This window comes from Gossypium hirsutum, chromosome D12 (genome assembly GCF_007990345.1).
Source record: "Gossypium hirsutum isolate 1008001.06 chromosome D12, Gossypium_hirsutum_v2.1, whole genome shotgun sequence".
Taxonomy (NCBI): domain Eukaryota; kingdom Viridiplantae; phylum Streptophyta; class Magnoliopsida; order Malvales; family Malvaceae; genus Gossypium; species Gossypium hirsutum.
This window is the reverse complement of record NC_053448.1, coordinates 52907203-52923861: the sequence shown is the minus strand read 5'-3', so window position 1 is coordinate 52923861 and position 16659 is coordinate 52907203. Positions and strand designations below refer to the sequence as shown.

The 16659-nt window shown below is 31.4% G+C and overlaps 3 protein-coding genes across 5 annotated transcripts; 1 reads left to right on the top strand and 2 right to left on the bottom strand.

The window, feature by feature from the left end:
• The first annotated feature begins 4170 nt into the window (after positions 1 to 4170).
• Positions 4171 to 9283, top strand: LOC107946522 (agamous-like MADS-box protein AGL65). Of its 3 annotated transcripts, none has more exons than XM_041107090.1 (13): positions 4171 to 4362; positions 4809 to 4925; positions 5004 to 5189; positions 5827 to 5886; positions 5974 to 5992; positions 6097 to 6161; positions 6287 to 6299; positions 6402 to 6463; positions 7290 to 7386; positions 7902 to 7949; positions 8021 to 8148; positions 8336 to 8720; positions 8882 to 9283. In XM_041107090.1, the coding sequence occupies exons 3-13, from the start codon at positions 5005 to 5007 to the stop codon at positions 8939 to 8941; spliced, it is 1122 nt and encodes a 373-aa protein (XP_040963024.1). In that variant the 5' UTR covers positions 4171 to 4362; positions 4809 to 4925; position 5004; the 3' UTR covers positions 8942 to 9283. The 3 variants fall into 3 exon arrangements, with proteins under 3 accessions (XP_040963024.1, XP_016736389.1, XP_016736385.1); XM_016880900.2 differs by having other exon boundaries at positions 4173 to 4362; positions 6104 to 6168; positions 8027 to 8148; XM_016880896.2 differs by having other exon boundaries at positions 4173 to 4362; positions 6104 to 6168.
• LOC107946523 (chlorophyll a-b binding protein 4, chloroplastic) lies at positions 9262 to 10723 on the bottom strand. The gene is made up of 2 exons (XM_016880903.2): positions 10317 to 10723; positions 9262 to 9925 (listed from the first exon to the last, which is right to left on the bottom strand). Exons 1-2 carry the CDS (start codon positions 10520 to 10522, stop codon positions 9373 to 9375), a joined length of 759 nt encoding a protein of 252 aa, XP_016736392.1. The 5' UTR covers positions 10523 to 10723; the 3' UTR covers positions 9262 to 9372.
• A 4909-nt stretch (positions 10724 to 15632) lies between these two features.
• On the bottom strand, positions 15633 to 16456 carry LOC107947617 (probable calcium-binding protein CML45). Its single transcript, XM_016882210.2, has one exon. It carries the CDS (start codon positions 16243 to 16245, stop codon positions 15700 to 15702), a length of 546 nt encoding a protein of 181 aa, XP_016737699.1. The 5' UTR covers positions 16246 to 16456; the 3' UTR covers positions 15633 to 15699.
• Positions 16457 to 16659: the final 203 nt, after the last annotated feature.

The window sequence follows — 16659 nt, the reverse complement described above, 5'->3', positions numbered from 1 at the left end:
TAATTAAACACTCAACTAGACTCATGATTACTCCTAATAATTATTTACGAACTCGGTTTACTAAGACGGAGGCCCTATAACTCATTTTTTCGGTGCTTGTAAATTTTGGGTCATTACCCACACTATCCAACTTGTTCTGGTAGTTTTTGCAACGTATACTATGGTTTATATGGCATGTATAGGGTCGGAATGGTTTTGAGTAAAGTTGGTTTGTGTAAATATCATGAATTACATTTTGTTTAAATTTCTAATCAACTTATATATGTATGTGTAGTCTTATCTTGCTTGATATATGTTTGGGTGTGATTAATTGATGGATAAATTATGGGCATGTTGGTTAATGTGTTGGTAAAATATGGTTGTTATAAGTAATCAAATATGTGAATTGATTAATGTGGCAAATTAGAATGTTAGGATATATGTGATAATATGATATTTTTAGAGCTAAGAATTGATTGTATTAAAGGTCTTGTTATGGCCTATGAGTATGAAATTTGAAGTTTTTAGGCTGAAATAAAAAAAATGGGTGAGAAATGTAGCCTTAAAATGGCTTATTTTCGTCCACACGGGTAGAGACACGAGCGTGTGTCTCAGCCGTGTGTCACACACGGATTAGCACATGGGCATGTAGTCTGGCCGTGTGTCCCCTGCATCCTTAAAATTGAGAAATAGAATGCCCAGGTATTTTCACACGGCCTAGCACACGGGCATGTGTCTAGGCCGTGTGACCCCTGCACCTTAATTTCACAAATTAGTATGCTCACGCGGTTTAGCATACGGGCATATGGCTTGGCCGTGTGACCCAAGTCAGAGAGTTACACGGCCATAGATACGGGCTGGGACACGGTCGTGTGCCCCACATCGAATGCCCACACAGCCTAAGACATGGGCGTGTCTCTTGGCCGTGTGGCTCACACGGCTTGGCCACACGGGCGTGTGTCCCCTGCACCTAGAAAGAATTTTGAAATTTTGTGAAGAATTCTCTAGGTTTTCGGTTTAGTCCTGATTCATTTCTAACGTGAATTTTGGGCTTCGATGGCTCATATAAGGGACAATATGAGTGATTATGATTAGTTTCTAATATGTATTTTAAATGATATGAAATGTTCGTATTTGATCTGAAAAGTTCGGTAATGCTCCGTAACCCTGTTTTGACGATAGATTAGGGTTAGGGTGTTACATTTAGACCTGTTATATGTATTTTAATTTTGTTGATTTGATCATCACTTTCTTTTTTAAACATAATTCTTACCTTTTTATTGATGAAAATTCACGATATGAATTATATGTTAAGTTTATAATGATTATTTCTTTATAATAGCATGTTGCTATAGGTGTATAACAACCACCTCTCTATTAAGCAAACAAATAGGTCTACTTTAGAAAGGGTTGACTATATTATATTTTCATCTTGCAAGTATCTCATGTTTAGAATTAAGGATTATATATCGATTGAGTCTTAGCTCGGTTGGTATTGATATTGTTGCCAATATAAGAGGATGTGGGTTTGAATATACTGAATCACATTTTTCTCCTACTTAAAAGGTTCTGCAAGTAGCCTTGAAATTTGCCTTGTTTTTTTTTTAATTTATTTTTTAAATAATTTACTATACCCTTATAAGACAATTGTTAACCTTTGACCTTGCTTATGGAATCTAAAAACCTCGCTAACAGTATATAATATATATAATATTATAAATTTATAATTAAAAATTAAAAATAATATCAATTTTTAAAAATTTAATAAAAATAAAAATAACATTTTTTATTAAATATATTGGATAGACTCAAATAAATTAAATTACCTATTTAAAAATACAAATGATTTAGAAAATTTTAAGGTTAGGGATTGAATATTGAACAAATAATGTTAATATTAATATAAATTTGATTTGATTAAATGAGAGTTTTAGAGGGGTAGAAGAGGTAGGATAGAGATGACAATAGAGGAGGGTGACGATGAATATTAGCTAATCTATCACTACTCTATGTTTGGCATGCTTTACCCCACCATCTATGTGCTAAATAATTTAATGTATAATTTTAAAATTTATTACTACTTTTATGGATATTGGATGCATCCATCCCCGTCCCACCCTACCCGCTTCAATTTAATTTTTACTATTAACTATAATATTTCTAATCTTTTCAAAGGTAAATAAGCATTTAAGGTGGAAGTATTTGGTAAGTCCATCTATTAAAGGGCTAGATCAAATTAGTTCCTCTACCATTAAATGGATTAATTTAGTATCTGTATTATTAAAAAAAATCAAATAATGTCACATATTAGTGGAGTTAACATTTACTATTTAAAAAACATCATTTACTAATTAATAAAGTTAATATTTTTTAAACTTATCTTTTATTTGAAATTGAAAAAAAAAGTTTTATGTCAATTTTAACCAATAAAAGTTAAATCTATTACAAATTGACCTTATTTGATTCTTTTTAATAGTATAGGGATTAAATTGATTCATTAATAATACTAATTTATTTGGTCTTTATAATAGATGGACTTGGTAGGTACTTTCACCAAATATTTATACATAATTCTTCAAAAGTATATATATTCAAAAGTATATATATAGAAACATGAAATATAAGTTATTTCTATAACACATTTTTACATCTTTACCATGGTTGTATATATAAAGAATGGAATTTTATATAGTGAGTAGAGCAAGGTATGACAACACAAGTAATCATCATAATTGTTCCTTATCCATCGTAAAAAAAAAAAAAATATCAATCTTGCTTTCCTTTGCATCCACTTAAAAGAAAACACTTGATTTACAGTTTTAAGTTCAGCCCTCTCTAGATAAGGGCCTTATCCTAAGAAATAGCAAAAGTTCTCCTTAGTCTTCTTATATTATTGTTAGAACTGTAAAATTATTATACAAAATTAAATAAATTAAGATATGTCATGTCAACATCAAGAACAAAATTTAATATAGAAATGTATTTGAATTCATCGATATCTTGAAATCTTCGGATCTTATGATTTTGATTTTTCAAATTAGCACACAACCTAGAGAAGATGACTCTCTCTTTTCTAAAGATGAGATATTAGAAAAGTTACGTTATCTGTAATTTGGTGACCATAACTCTAATATATAACTTTTGCACATTAACTTAATTTCTAATCAACCCATTATTAATTAGAAATTAGTTATTAGAGCATCTACACATATTTGACCCATCATTACAACTTGATGTATGGTAAAACTACTTTTTGATCCCTCCAAAAAAAATGGGAAAAAAATGCTTAATGTCTTTAAAAATGATAAAATTATATATTAATATATGATAAAATTGTAATTTAATCTTTCAAATTTTAAAAATAAATTAATAACTAAGTCAAATAGTAAATGATTAGAGAATAAGTTTAACTAAAAGTAAAGCTTAGTAATAAATAATAAACAAGTAAAACAGATTGATTCTTAGCTCAATTGATATAAGTATTATTGTCAGTGCAGTGACAATGTGTAGTTCTAGATATTGTATCAAAAAGAGCATATATGATAAGAATTTAAGATAATAAATTTTTTATTTATTCAAATTTGGGATAATCTGTTGAATCCTAATAAATAAATTTTAATTATATAATAAATTGAACATAAATTTTAAGTTATAATTAATTATATCACTAATTTTAATCATTATAAATATTAAACTGTCTAATTTAATTTAAGTTAATATTTAATACATTAATAATATATATTTTTATTCAATAAGTAACCTTAAAACTTAATATTACTAATAAAAATTCAAGGGTTATTTATTTTATTTTATTTGGTGTTGGATAAAGTATAGTAAAAGTTGATCCTACATTAAAATTTATTTTATTAATTAAAATTTAATTTTAAAAGTAATAAAAATAATTTTATTAATTTAAATTATAAATAAAATTAAAATATTAGTATAATAATATTACTTTTAATACTTTTAATTTATTATTATTATTAGCGATTTAGTAAAGCTTGGCTCATACAACACACAAGTCGAGTTGGGACGTAATTTTTTTTAATTTGAATTGATCGAAATTGCTATTTAATAATTTAAATTTTTTATTTAATTTATAATAAAAATATATATAAATATAATTGTAAAATATTTTTTGTTATTTTTTGAATAATGAATCGGGTGTTTTAAAAACAAAAAGATTACCGACCCGGCCCAAGCTATGCAATCCTCTGGTTTAGATTTTGTTAGACATTTTATCGAACATTTCACCGTCCATTTGGCTGGCTCTCTCCACCGTCTCTAAGCTCTCCTCTTCTTCGTGAAGAAACGAAATTTCAGTGTGTTTTTATCCACCGAAATCGTAGCCTGACCCCTCCTCCTCCTCCTCCTTTCTAAATTGTAAGCTGTCGTTGTTTTTTCTTTTATTTTTTTCCTCTTTAGCTTCACTGTATGATTGATTTCTTTTTCTATCTCAATGAATTCTTCACATCTATTGTTGTTTTTCTATTCCTCTACGATTTTCTCTTCTGGGTATACTCCATTTCTGTAAATTGGGTTTCCTTTTGGGACAAAGACAAAATATTTGTTTTTTTGTTGTCAATAAGAGAAAATATTTGTTCTCTCTATTGGGGTTAAAAATTTTGTCTCTTTTTTATTTTATTTTATTTTCTATTTTTTGATATTTCCTTTCTGGGTTTTTGAAAATTTAATCATATTCAACTTAAAACCTTTTTTTTTTCGCTTGATAAGATATGCTCCGTTTGTGTGGAAAAGGGAACATGATGATGGGTGTCAACAAATGCTTTTTCTCTTTTATGTTTCAACATTTTTCTATTAAATTTCAGATAATTTTCCAGTTTTGAGTATCTGTGTTTGAAATTCTATTGAAGATCACATGGTTGTTTAAGGTTGGTGCCTGGAATGAGAGCTCCACTTGCACAGCTTTATTTTGCTTAATTAAAGTAAGTAATTGAGATTTTTTACTTAGAATGAAAATATGGTTTAAGAAAAGGAACTAAGATTTTCTTGTGAATTTGCAGAATGGGAAGGGTTAAACTAAAAATTAAAAGGTTAGAGAGCTATAGCAACAGACAAGTTACATATTCCAAACGAAGAACTGGAATCTTGAAGAAAGCTAAGGAATTATCAATACTATGTGACATTCATATCATCCTTCTCATGTTTTCTCCAACCGGAAAGCCTACTCTATTCCATGGAGAGCGCAGGTATTGGAAGAATGGAATCTTGTTTTAATTTCTTGGATGGCCTAAGTTTATGTTTCAGAAGAGATTGCTGAATTAATGCTATTACTTTTTGTGCATTCCCTGAATTAATGATATCTATTTATTTTCCTCTGATAGAGAAATCAATTTCATATCAATACAACTTATAACATGAGTGTAAGAAGTAGAACATATATATTGAGAATTTATGTATGTTTTATATTAACAGATAAAGATATCCTTTCAATTTTTTTCTTAGACAGTTGTAATGATCAGTTGGATTAATTAGTAAACATGGTGGACTAAGATGTTTTTATTTTTTTGGCTAGAGTGGACTAGGATTTTAATAAAGTATATTCTTTGCCTTCTTTATCTCTGAATTTGTGCTGTATTTTGATTTTTCTTATTTGATTAGAACCATTATTACTGTGATTCTTCGCTTTCCTCATAACACAGCATCAGGCACATAACAAGCTATTCTGAAATAGCCATAGATATATTGTTGTCTAAATAATCATATATTTATACATTATTGTGTATATAAAAGAAGATACCATGTTTGTAGAAGAAAATAGAGTAAGGTAATGGGGTTCATATTTTGTGCTTGTTTTCTTTTTTTTTTTCTCCTTTTCTCTCCCAGCACTATTGAAGAGGTTATTGCAAAGTTTGCACAATTAACACCACAAGAAAGAGCAAAAAGGTGTGCACTCTGAATTTTGACTTCTTGAATAATCTGTTCGTATTCAAATGGCATTTTAGCTAACTGGTTTTCATTGGTCTTCAACAGGAAGCTGGAGAGCCTTGAAGTAAGACTCCTTGAAACTCATTTTCTTCGATATCTTCTGCTTCAACTTAAGAGTAAAGCATTATTGCACTCTTATCATTCTAATTTTTGAGTCGTGTTATTGAGAATATAGGCACTGAAGAAAACCTTCAAGAAATTGGATCACGATTTAAACATACAAGACTTTCTAGGTGCAACGTATGTGACCATTATTTCATTTTCTTCTAGATAATGTGTTTCTATTTAAGTAAGAGATTGGGAAGAATCTAATTTCTTTTCTTTTTATTTTTCCTTTCGTTTTTTACCGGTGCTGCAGTCAGTCTGTTGAGGTATGAAGTTTGCCTGCATTACATGTGTCCCATTTGATCTTAGATTTTCTGGTTATTCCTTCTTTTTTTTTTAAAATTTTCTTGGATATTTGCTACTTTCAGGAAATGACTAATGAGGTATCAATGTTGCAAGCTCGGCTTAACGAAGTACATAAGAGACTGAGGTGCACCTTTGGAGCTTTTGATTGTTAAAGTATTGCTTTTTCTTTTTGGTCTTGTTTATAAAATGTTTGCATGAGATAAGAAGAGGTCTTACTGTTTACAATTATCGTGTCACAGTAAATTATATTCTTAAACTCTAATGTATACTGCAAGACATGCAATCTTTGTCCGTTGTAACATCTTTTATACAAATCTTTTAGGCCCTAATTAACCACTTTTTCTGAGTTTGGTGTTTTAGGTTAATGTTTTCCCGAGTATAGAAAATACAAGATGCATTTTGAGGCCACTATGGAAGTTTCAGCATTTACTGCATTAAGATTTTACGTGGCATGTTTGTTGCCAAATTGAATAGAATTAGGATATAGTGGGAATGAACTTGATTAATATATTTAATGTTGCTATATGTTATTGTGGGGATATAATAATGAGAAAAATATAAGTCAAGGGATTTGCTTGTCATTTAAGGTTGCATCATGCAGAAAAATATAAACCTGGATTTAAAAATCTTGATTTTCACATCACTCTGTGAAAAATAAGTGTCTCTGATGCTAAAACCCTTATTCAGCTCAAATCTTTGCTTTAACTCAAACCCTGTAACTGCTCTCAATCTATAGCTCACCTCTAACCTTTGGATGGTAGCAATTATGTTGATTTTTGGTTGTTCTGTACCCTGTCTATCTCTTTATTTTGGTTGTGTTCTTTCTTAACTGTTTGTGTTTTCCAATACAGTTTGGACAGTAACATGTGCATATTATCACTGCAAAAACATGATTAATTTCTTTATGGAGTCATTCGGGTAATTCTTATGTTATCATGCAATGATTTCAGCTACTGGAATAATCCGGATAAAATTGACAACATAGAACATCTTAGGCAGATGGAAAATTCACTTAGAGAATCCATTGAGCGTATCCGGATACACAAGGTATGTTGTTTTCTTTCAGTAATATTGATCTGCATGCACTTTTATACGTTCCTTTCAACTTCAGAGACACAGAAACAAATATGCTCATTGGCATGTATATATATGTTTATTATATATATATATGTCCATATGTAAAGTATGATCAAGATATTTACTTGATTCAAATGATAGGGTTGTTTAACTCTATATTTGTTCCGACTCTTCATTTCTTTTGAAGTATCTGTGTCCAATACTCATTCCTAGCAGATGAATATGGGGATATAACCTCCAAGGATCTTTCGAATACATGAAAAAACTTATAAAAATCTGACCATGCTCATGTCTAACATATACTCGTATCCAACACTCACACCTGAGTTTGATTAACATAAGTTTAACTACAATAAAGGTTAGCAAAGACCGGATCCTGCTGAAAACTGCCTTGTTCTTTAGCCTCTTTGCACTGATAAAGTTACCAAGTTAATACCAAGCCGTATTTAACTATAAATTACTTATGCATGGTACTTCCTTGGCAGGAAAACTATGGAAAGCACCATCTTCTGCCACTAGAATCCACTAGCCAGGTAGAAAAAGCATTTACTCTCGGTCTTTCTTTGGTTTGGGGGAAGTATCTTAAACTTACTCTGGCTTACAGTTTCAGAACGCAATGCCTTTGCCTGTGATGATTGGTGGGGTGCAAGAAGCCCAACCTGTTACATGGCTTCCGAACAATGGCAATCAACAAATGTTATTGCATAATGAATCGAACTTTCTCCCTAATCTGTAAGACCATTATGGATACGTAACTTAAAATTGAATTCCTCTTAGTCTGCTTGGATATTCAATTTTATGAATATAAAATGTCTCTCAAGGCCAACCAGCAGATTCGTGGTTGTTTTTAATCTCAAATGATTTATTGCGGAGTGGCATATAAATTGCATTCTTATTTTTTGGTGTTTATTTGATCCAGAGATACGGAGTGCGCTACAGATGGCTCCCTTGCAGGCTATTCTGGTTTCTTTGTCCCTGGTAAACAAACCGATATTGGCAATTCAGTACAAGTTGATAATACAATACAGGAAAGCAATGTCCTGAATGACTTAGGGAATAATGCATTTTTAAATTCCCAACTCGGTAAGCAATACTTATACCCGCAATTTAGTGCCTCAAATTTGCAAGATGACGAGAAGCTGAAGTCTGAGATGGTAGGGAACTTACAAGGCGATCCTAGAGTTTACCAAGTTATTACTGACTTTGAAGCCCCAAGACCTATGTCTAATGGTGGTCATCAAGCTTGGATATCTTCTTCAGGTCCTTGTGGCATTGCCATGTTTGATGGGAATTCATACCATCAGGTGAGGAACATCATTTGCCTTGTTCTATCCTTAACTGTAGGATATAAGTTATTGGATTGTCTTATACTCAGATTTGTTTTATTTACTTAGATATAGTTTAGTGTGTTCTAGGAATTGAATCTGCCTGCAAAGTCATTGATTCAGATTGTTGTTTATCGCAGCAAACAAAATCGACTTTTATGAATCAAACACCTCCATCTGGTCAATGTCATAATTTGTAGCTGAAGTGACTCACAGATATGAATCAGAATCCAAACATTTCCTGCTTTTGCCTTTTATTGAGATAGAATTGACCCAGCAATGGAGTTTTTCTGATGGAATCTGATATCTGGCCAGTGTTTCCTGCTTAACACGATAAATGGCTCCTGTATATGAACTTCCTTTTCTTTTCTTTTTAATTTGTTTTAAGCATAGTTTTAATGGGGATGGGTTTGAAAGTTACTCCCAAATCCCCCAAAATGTACACTAAAATACTCTTTTGTAGAAAATTAAGATGAACATTTACTATCATTAGTTTGAAAATATGAATAAGATTAGATGCTATCTGAAATTTTACTCGTAAATTGGAGCTACTTTGTTTGCAATGAGAAGATGATTGAAATCTTGAATGAAAAAACAAAAAAAGGAAAACTTAAAAACTGGGAAATTGAATTTAATAACCCCTGATTGTGTTGATGATGGTGTTGTGCCATGGATCAGAGAGGTGCTGCAACAGGTTGTCAAATGGTCCTTTCCCAGTCACATTGTGTTGAATTATGAATCCCAAGAAGGCCAACATTGCCAATCTCCCATTGGCAAGCTCCTTTTCCTTGGCCTCAAGTGTAGGAGAAAAGTTGAGGGGGTTGAAAATGCCACCAGGGTATCCACACTCGTGTGGGGGCAGGCTGTATTGCTTGAAGATGGGATCTTGGTTCACACATCCTGGGTTCTTGATGTCTTGCCACCGTCTGATCTCCACGTAGTGGAACAATATGAACTCGATCACAAATAGGGTGGAGGAGGATGCGAAGTATTCGGATTTTCCAGCATCGTACCATTGGGGAGCATTGATCAGCCCAATCTTGGTGAATACTTCAGGCAAAAGCATCCCCGCAACACCCAACATTGCCCAGCGGCCATTCACCAGCTCTGCTTGCACGAACCATCTCAAGTTCTCCGGATCCTCCGCCAATCCAAGAGGGTCGAAACCATTGTCACCTGGAAGACTGCATTTCCATATTGTTATAACCGATGTTAAGAATCAAACCGAACTAGCTAAATCATTGGTTCTCAGATTGATTCACAAGAATTGTTTCTATTTTCGCTTATACACTACTGGTCAAAGTTTAATTCCTAATTCGACTCTAACAACCCCGTCCTTTGGTTTAATCTACTGCTGATAGCTGATTATGTATATTTCCTTTAAATACCATTGAATCAAATAATCAGTGTGACCCACCAAATAGCTAATTGAAATATGAAATATTGCTTCAAAACAAGAGTTTTCATATGTTACAAAAAAACAATCTATATTTTGGTGTAAATGCCATTATCTGAGATATTGAACCAGTCTCGTCAGTTTATTTTGTATCAAACAGTATAACTAAAAGAATGTACCTTCCAGTGAGGTAAGCCGGTGAAGGTAAACCAGGCAACCACTCCCCTTTCTTGGCTTCAACTTTGAATGAGCTGATTGATGAAGATGACATTGATTTGAAGCAAACTTCCCGGTTTAACTTACCGGAATTCCCGGTAAGAAACCTAGTTTTCGACGTGCATGGGCGGAAAACGGCAGCCGAGGCTTGTGTAGTGACGGCAGACATGATTTCCGGGAGAAAGAAAGGATGGGTAAGGGAAAGTAAATGTTGTAGTGCATGGCTTAACCCTCAGCTTTGTACTATGATATTGCCATTCATGTGTGGTTGTCAGTAAAGCTTGGATTTGATTGTTTGATCTCGTTGAATCCAACGGTTGAGATGAATTAAGATTTATCCCTTTATCTATAATCTCTTTCTTTGTTGTTATTGGCTGAGAAATGATAATCGGGGACCAAGTTCACATTATTGACATATCTGCCACGTTCATCTTTGACATCCAATCGTTGCTTGACATGTGCTTATGAGTGGCAAAAGATGTTATCCACGGGATTTTGTTATCATCTTAAATTGTATTTATAATTCTTCTTTTTATCTCATGTATTGTAAGCTTCTACATGACGTATAGGCTTCAATTATAAGAATGTAATATTAGTACGTTACATTATCCTTTATTTTTATTAGTCTCAATTTTTGATAAATTATTATAATTTTTATTTTTTTATGAGAAATTATATATTAATAAGTAAATATATAATGTTAAAATGAATTTATGAATTATAATTGTAATAAGTCATTAAAGTATATTTAACATACTAATAATAAATTATTGGAGTAAATATAATAATTTTAATTTTAAAGTATGACATCTACTATTTCACCATTAAGAAAAATATTTATTTTTATTTTTATTTAGACTTAAATTTCATTTGAAAAAAAGAGATTAAATTAATTAAAATAATAAAAATAAAGGGTATATCAATCCAAAATTTAATATTACACTTGTGATCTAAGATTACCTCAGGAATAAGTCGACATCTTGCCACTATTTGGGAATGTGAGATTATAAGATGTTCAAAATGTTAAGAATCTAAATAACTTAATGTTATTCCAGAATATAACATTACAGACCATAATGTATTATTCAACCGACTAAATGCACCCTAAATTCCGTAAGAGTTTTAGGGGTTGGAAAGTGAATGAAAATATATCTTGTCAAAATCTTCTTTAGAAAAAACTCTATGAGACAAAAACTTAACGAAGAAAGAAGAGCTTACAAATTTTCATTACAATTTGTCTCCTTAAAAACCTTTTCCAAGAAAATCTATTGGGCCAAAACTTCGATTAAAAGAAAAGAGTACGTGTTTTAGACTCCTCCTAAAGGCAACATCGCATTACAACACATATTTGAGTCGATGCATTCCAATCATACATACTAGCCTTTCAAATGTTGTAGTTGACAATGCTTGATAAAAAAAATCTGTCAAATTACCACTAAAACAAATTTATTATTCTTCTCAAGATCATGAATGAAGAATAATTTTAATAAGATATGTTTTGTTCTTTCTCTTTTGAAGTAATTGCCATTCAATTGGCTATACATGTTGAATTATTTTTGTATAAGATAATTGGCGTCTTTTTGTGTAGGATAAATTACATATTTTCTGGATATGTTAAGTCAATAACTTTAATCAAACACACCATTGACTTGCTTCAAACACTACAATTATTTATACATAATTTGAAGAGATAACAACTAATGTTTATTTTGTTAAACACTATATGAAATGATTGATGGAATGTGACTCTATCTTGTCAAACTATTTTTATACTTAGCTTGAATAGTGATAGTTAATCTTCAAATAAATTAATGTGATTTTGTTACTTTAGTAAATCAAAATAAACTACCACGACAAAATTGTTAACTCTTTATAACAGTGCACACACTACCATCAATGTGTGCAAATATATGAAACAACATCTGAAACTACACTGCACACCGTCAACTACTGCACCTATAACACCCTTAACCCTTATCCGTCGTCAGAACAGGGTTACAGAGTATTACCGAACCTTACGGATTAAATACGAACATTTCACAACTTTTATTACACATATCAAGAATTAGTTATAAAACACTCATATTGTCCCTTAGATGGACCCTCGAGGCGCAATATTCACCTTAGAAGTGGATCGGGACTAAACCGAGTACTTAGGGAATTTTTTCCAAAATCTCAAAAATTTTCTTAAAAGTAAGGGACACATGCCCGTGTGGCCGGCTGTGCGGCTCACATGGCTAGGAGACACGTCTGTGTCTTAGGCCATGTGGGCATTTGATATGAGGCACATGGCCGTGTCCCAGCCGGTGTGAACGAAAATAGGCCATTTTAAGGCCACTTTTCTCACCCTTTTTTATATCAACCTATACACAACATTTCAATACATCAAACAGCCCAAATCAAGCAATCGACACAAGCCAAAATCATGTTTTAAACATAATATATCATCACAAAACTCAATTGCCTAAGCTTACCAAATTAACTCCATTCATTGATTTATCAAAATCTACTACTAAATACATGCATACAAACAAATATATATAAGTCATTCACAGCCATACTTCAAATTTAGCTCTTCTCCAATCTAGCCCTATACATGCCATATAAACCACAAAATGTATAACAAAATCTACCAGAGCAAACTGGATAGTATGGCTCGATGTGTTGATCCGATCCTCCGAACTTCTTGAAAATCTACAAAGAACATTAAATGACATAGTAAACTTAATGAAGCTTAGTAAGTTCGTTGGCTTTAAATATAAATCTTACCGAACATACTATAATAATTCATTTAGGTAAATCATCTTACAAACATTTCCTGCCAATCACAACTTCGATTGATGAATTCACTTATTTGAGCTCAATATCAACAATAACTTAAATTCTTCCACATTAATTCCATATGACACTTACCAATCCTTGTCAAATCAGAGAACGTCTAAGAGATTTAAGTACATCGTTAACAGAAGCACGAAGGTTGCACTGAAGCACATAAGTGCTATAGGGAAACCTATAAGGGTTAAACGGAAGCTCATAGGAGCTGAACGAAAACCTATAATCTGAAGCTCAAAATAGCTAAACTGAAACCCATTAGGGTTAAACTGAAGCTCACAAGAGCTGAACTGAAACCCAGAAGGGTTAAACTGAAACTCATATGAGTTGACTGAAGCTCATGAGAGCTAAACGAAAAGAAAACACGAGAGTTCGCAACAAATGCTAAACCTCGATTTACTTGGATAATTTTGCCGTCAATTCCTCTTTTACAATGAACGACTATACTCAATCATGCGTTCCGTTCACTTCGAACACTTGATTCAATTTCATAAATTTAATAACAATTTTATTTTCAAAAAATGTTACGAATAAATACAAAATACCATTCATCAATTAACATATAACATTAAAATCCAACCATACGAACTTACCTGTGTTAAATTGTAAGTTTGTAGTAGTTCAAGGATTATTCTGTTAATTTCCCTTTTTCTCATTGATCTTCGGGCTCTTGATATTAAATATAAAATTATTCATGCATTAGCATGTATTTAAGTTTCAATTAACTTTACAATTGGTACCCTAAAAATTTCAAAATTACACAATTACCCTAACTTTTATAGTTTTTGAAATTTAGTCCCTTAGTAATTAGCCTACCAAATGAACTAACTTTTCTCAATTGACAATTTATCTAAGTATTCTAGGCTATCTTACGGCCTTTGATACATAAAAATTTAATAGCAAACCCTAATTCTTAAATTCTTCACAATTTAGTCTTAAAATCAATATCTATCAAATTCATTTTATAAAATCATCATATAACAAAACTAAAGCCCTAAATCCATATTAATTTATCACAAACATCCAGCACTCATCAATGATAACTTTCAAAATTACTCATAAAATCAAAAACTAATGAAATAGATAATTGGACCTAGCTGTAAAAGTCTTAAAAATACAAAAATTTCAAGAAAGAGCAAGAATTGAACTCACATGGTGTAAAAATATGAAAAACCAGCTTTTGAGAGACTCTTCTATGGTGTTTTTGGCTGAAGATTGATGAAGAAATGTCTAGATTTTCAATTTAGTCATTGTTTTAATTTTTACCTTAATTCCCAAATGACCATTTTGCCCCTAATTCATCCAATTTCAAGATTTTTCTCTGCACATGCCGTTTCAGCCTTCTAATAAGTGTCTAATTGCCTTTTTGGTCCTTCCTTATTCACCACTTAAGCTATTTAATCACTATTTCTTTAATTAACAAGTTTTGCATTTTTTTCAATTTAGTCCTTCTTATTTAATTAACTATTAAAACGTTAAAATTTTATGAGAAAAATTTAATACTAACTTAATTACACTCTGTAAATATTTATAAAAATATTTATGGCTCGATTTATAAAATTGAGGTCTCGATACCCTATTTTCAAAACCAATTAACCTAATAATTCCTTCTAAACTCAAATCACTATTTCACAAATCTTTCTAAAATCACATGTAAATCATAATTAGAAAATAATAATTTTTTTGAACTCACTCGTCAGATTTAGTGGTCTCGAACCACTGTTTCCGATACCACTGAAAATTGGGCTGTTACAGCACCATCAACTTGTCAAAATTAATTCCCAGTATTATGTAACCATAAGTTGGAGTTTGATGTTGGGTTTTTCCAATTTTGAAGATTTTGTTTCAAGAGTTTTCTTTTATTTACCTTTTGATTCTCTTACCGATTTGTTTTTAATTTGGGTTTTTTGTGTTCATATGTTTTAGAAATTTATAAAGAGTAAACTAGAAGAAGAAGAAAGGATTATAGGATTTTTAACATTTAAAACAAAAATGAAGTTAAAATTTTAAGGGTAAACTATCCCATTAGTCACTCTAAATAATTATTGTCCCTATTTTGATCACCTCAATTTTTTTTTTAAATTTAGTCACTTCAAAAAAGAAATTGATCAAATTAATCACTCCACCATTAAATGATGACATGAAGACTAGCAATGTATCTTCACGCATTGTTTTGAGTGGCCAAAATATGAATGACTCCTAATTAGAGTAAGTAATAGGTAGTTTATCCTAATTTTAGAATGACTTACATGGAAATACATAGTTTTACAAGTGAAGTGAGTAATTTAATTAATTTCTTTTTTGAGTGACGAAATTAAAAAATTGAAGTAAAATATTTGGTTTCTAAAATACATTAATTTGATATTGTTTACCAAAAGAAAAACATAAGAAAATAAAAAGCAAAAAGAAATAAAGAAATTTTTTAAAAATACAAATAGATTGGGAATTTAATCTAAATATTATATCATTTTAATTTGAAGTAATACAACTAAATATACAACAGTGAATGAAGATTCAGAAGCAAAAACTTGTCTCCAAAACTCTGGCAAATTTGTTAAAATCAATTCGGCCATCACAATTATCATCAAACCCTTTAATCACTGTTTTGCAGTCATCTTCCGAAGCTTCCTCCATCAAACCTAACGAAATCAATGCATTCCTTAACTCCTTTGCATCGATGAACCCATCCTTATTTTCATCCAATACATCGAATGCTTCTTTCACTTCCATTAAACTCGGTTCTTCTTCCTCGAACAGTCCACCTATTTCACTCATCCCCGCTTTCTCCATCACCCTTTTCAATTCTGAAAACGAGAGATCTCGGCCATCATTCAAAATTTCATTGCCGTTTCTGCAAATTTTCTGGGTTGTAGGTGGTTTAGGATTGGAAGGAACCCAGATATAAGAAATGACTCCCAGGAAAGATTTGAGTATACTGACAATGAAACGAAAGCTTGAATAGAAATCTTGCAGTATTATTACCAAGTTCAGAAAGACAAGAGATAGGATGATTCCCCACAGCGGAACCATCTCGTTTGTTGACACCGATGATTTCTGCATTTTGTTTTATGAAGTTGAACAAGGGTCGATCCAAAAACAACGAAAGATCGATGTATATGCATTCAAATTTCAAAGGAATGGATGGTGTTGGAGTGTGGATGCCACACTGCCCTCACATATATATATAATATATGAATGCCAAGGAAAAACAAGTGCATTCATCTGTAATTTCCACGCATTGACGTTGATTCTTACCTGCATTTTATAATGTTGGATACCATGAAAATATCTTATATAATATATGAAGTAGTGATGTATTAAAACTTAGATAAATATATAATATTTTAAATAAAATTATGATAGATATACACAAATTAAAAGGTTAGATTATGGCTTACCTTTTCCGTTTCCTTAGGGGCAAAGGGTGCCACCATTGTAACTTCTTAGCACTTTCTTGGTGGGTAAGACTAAGAG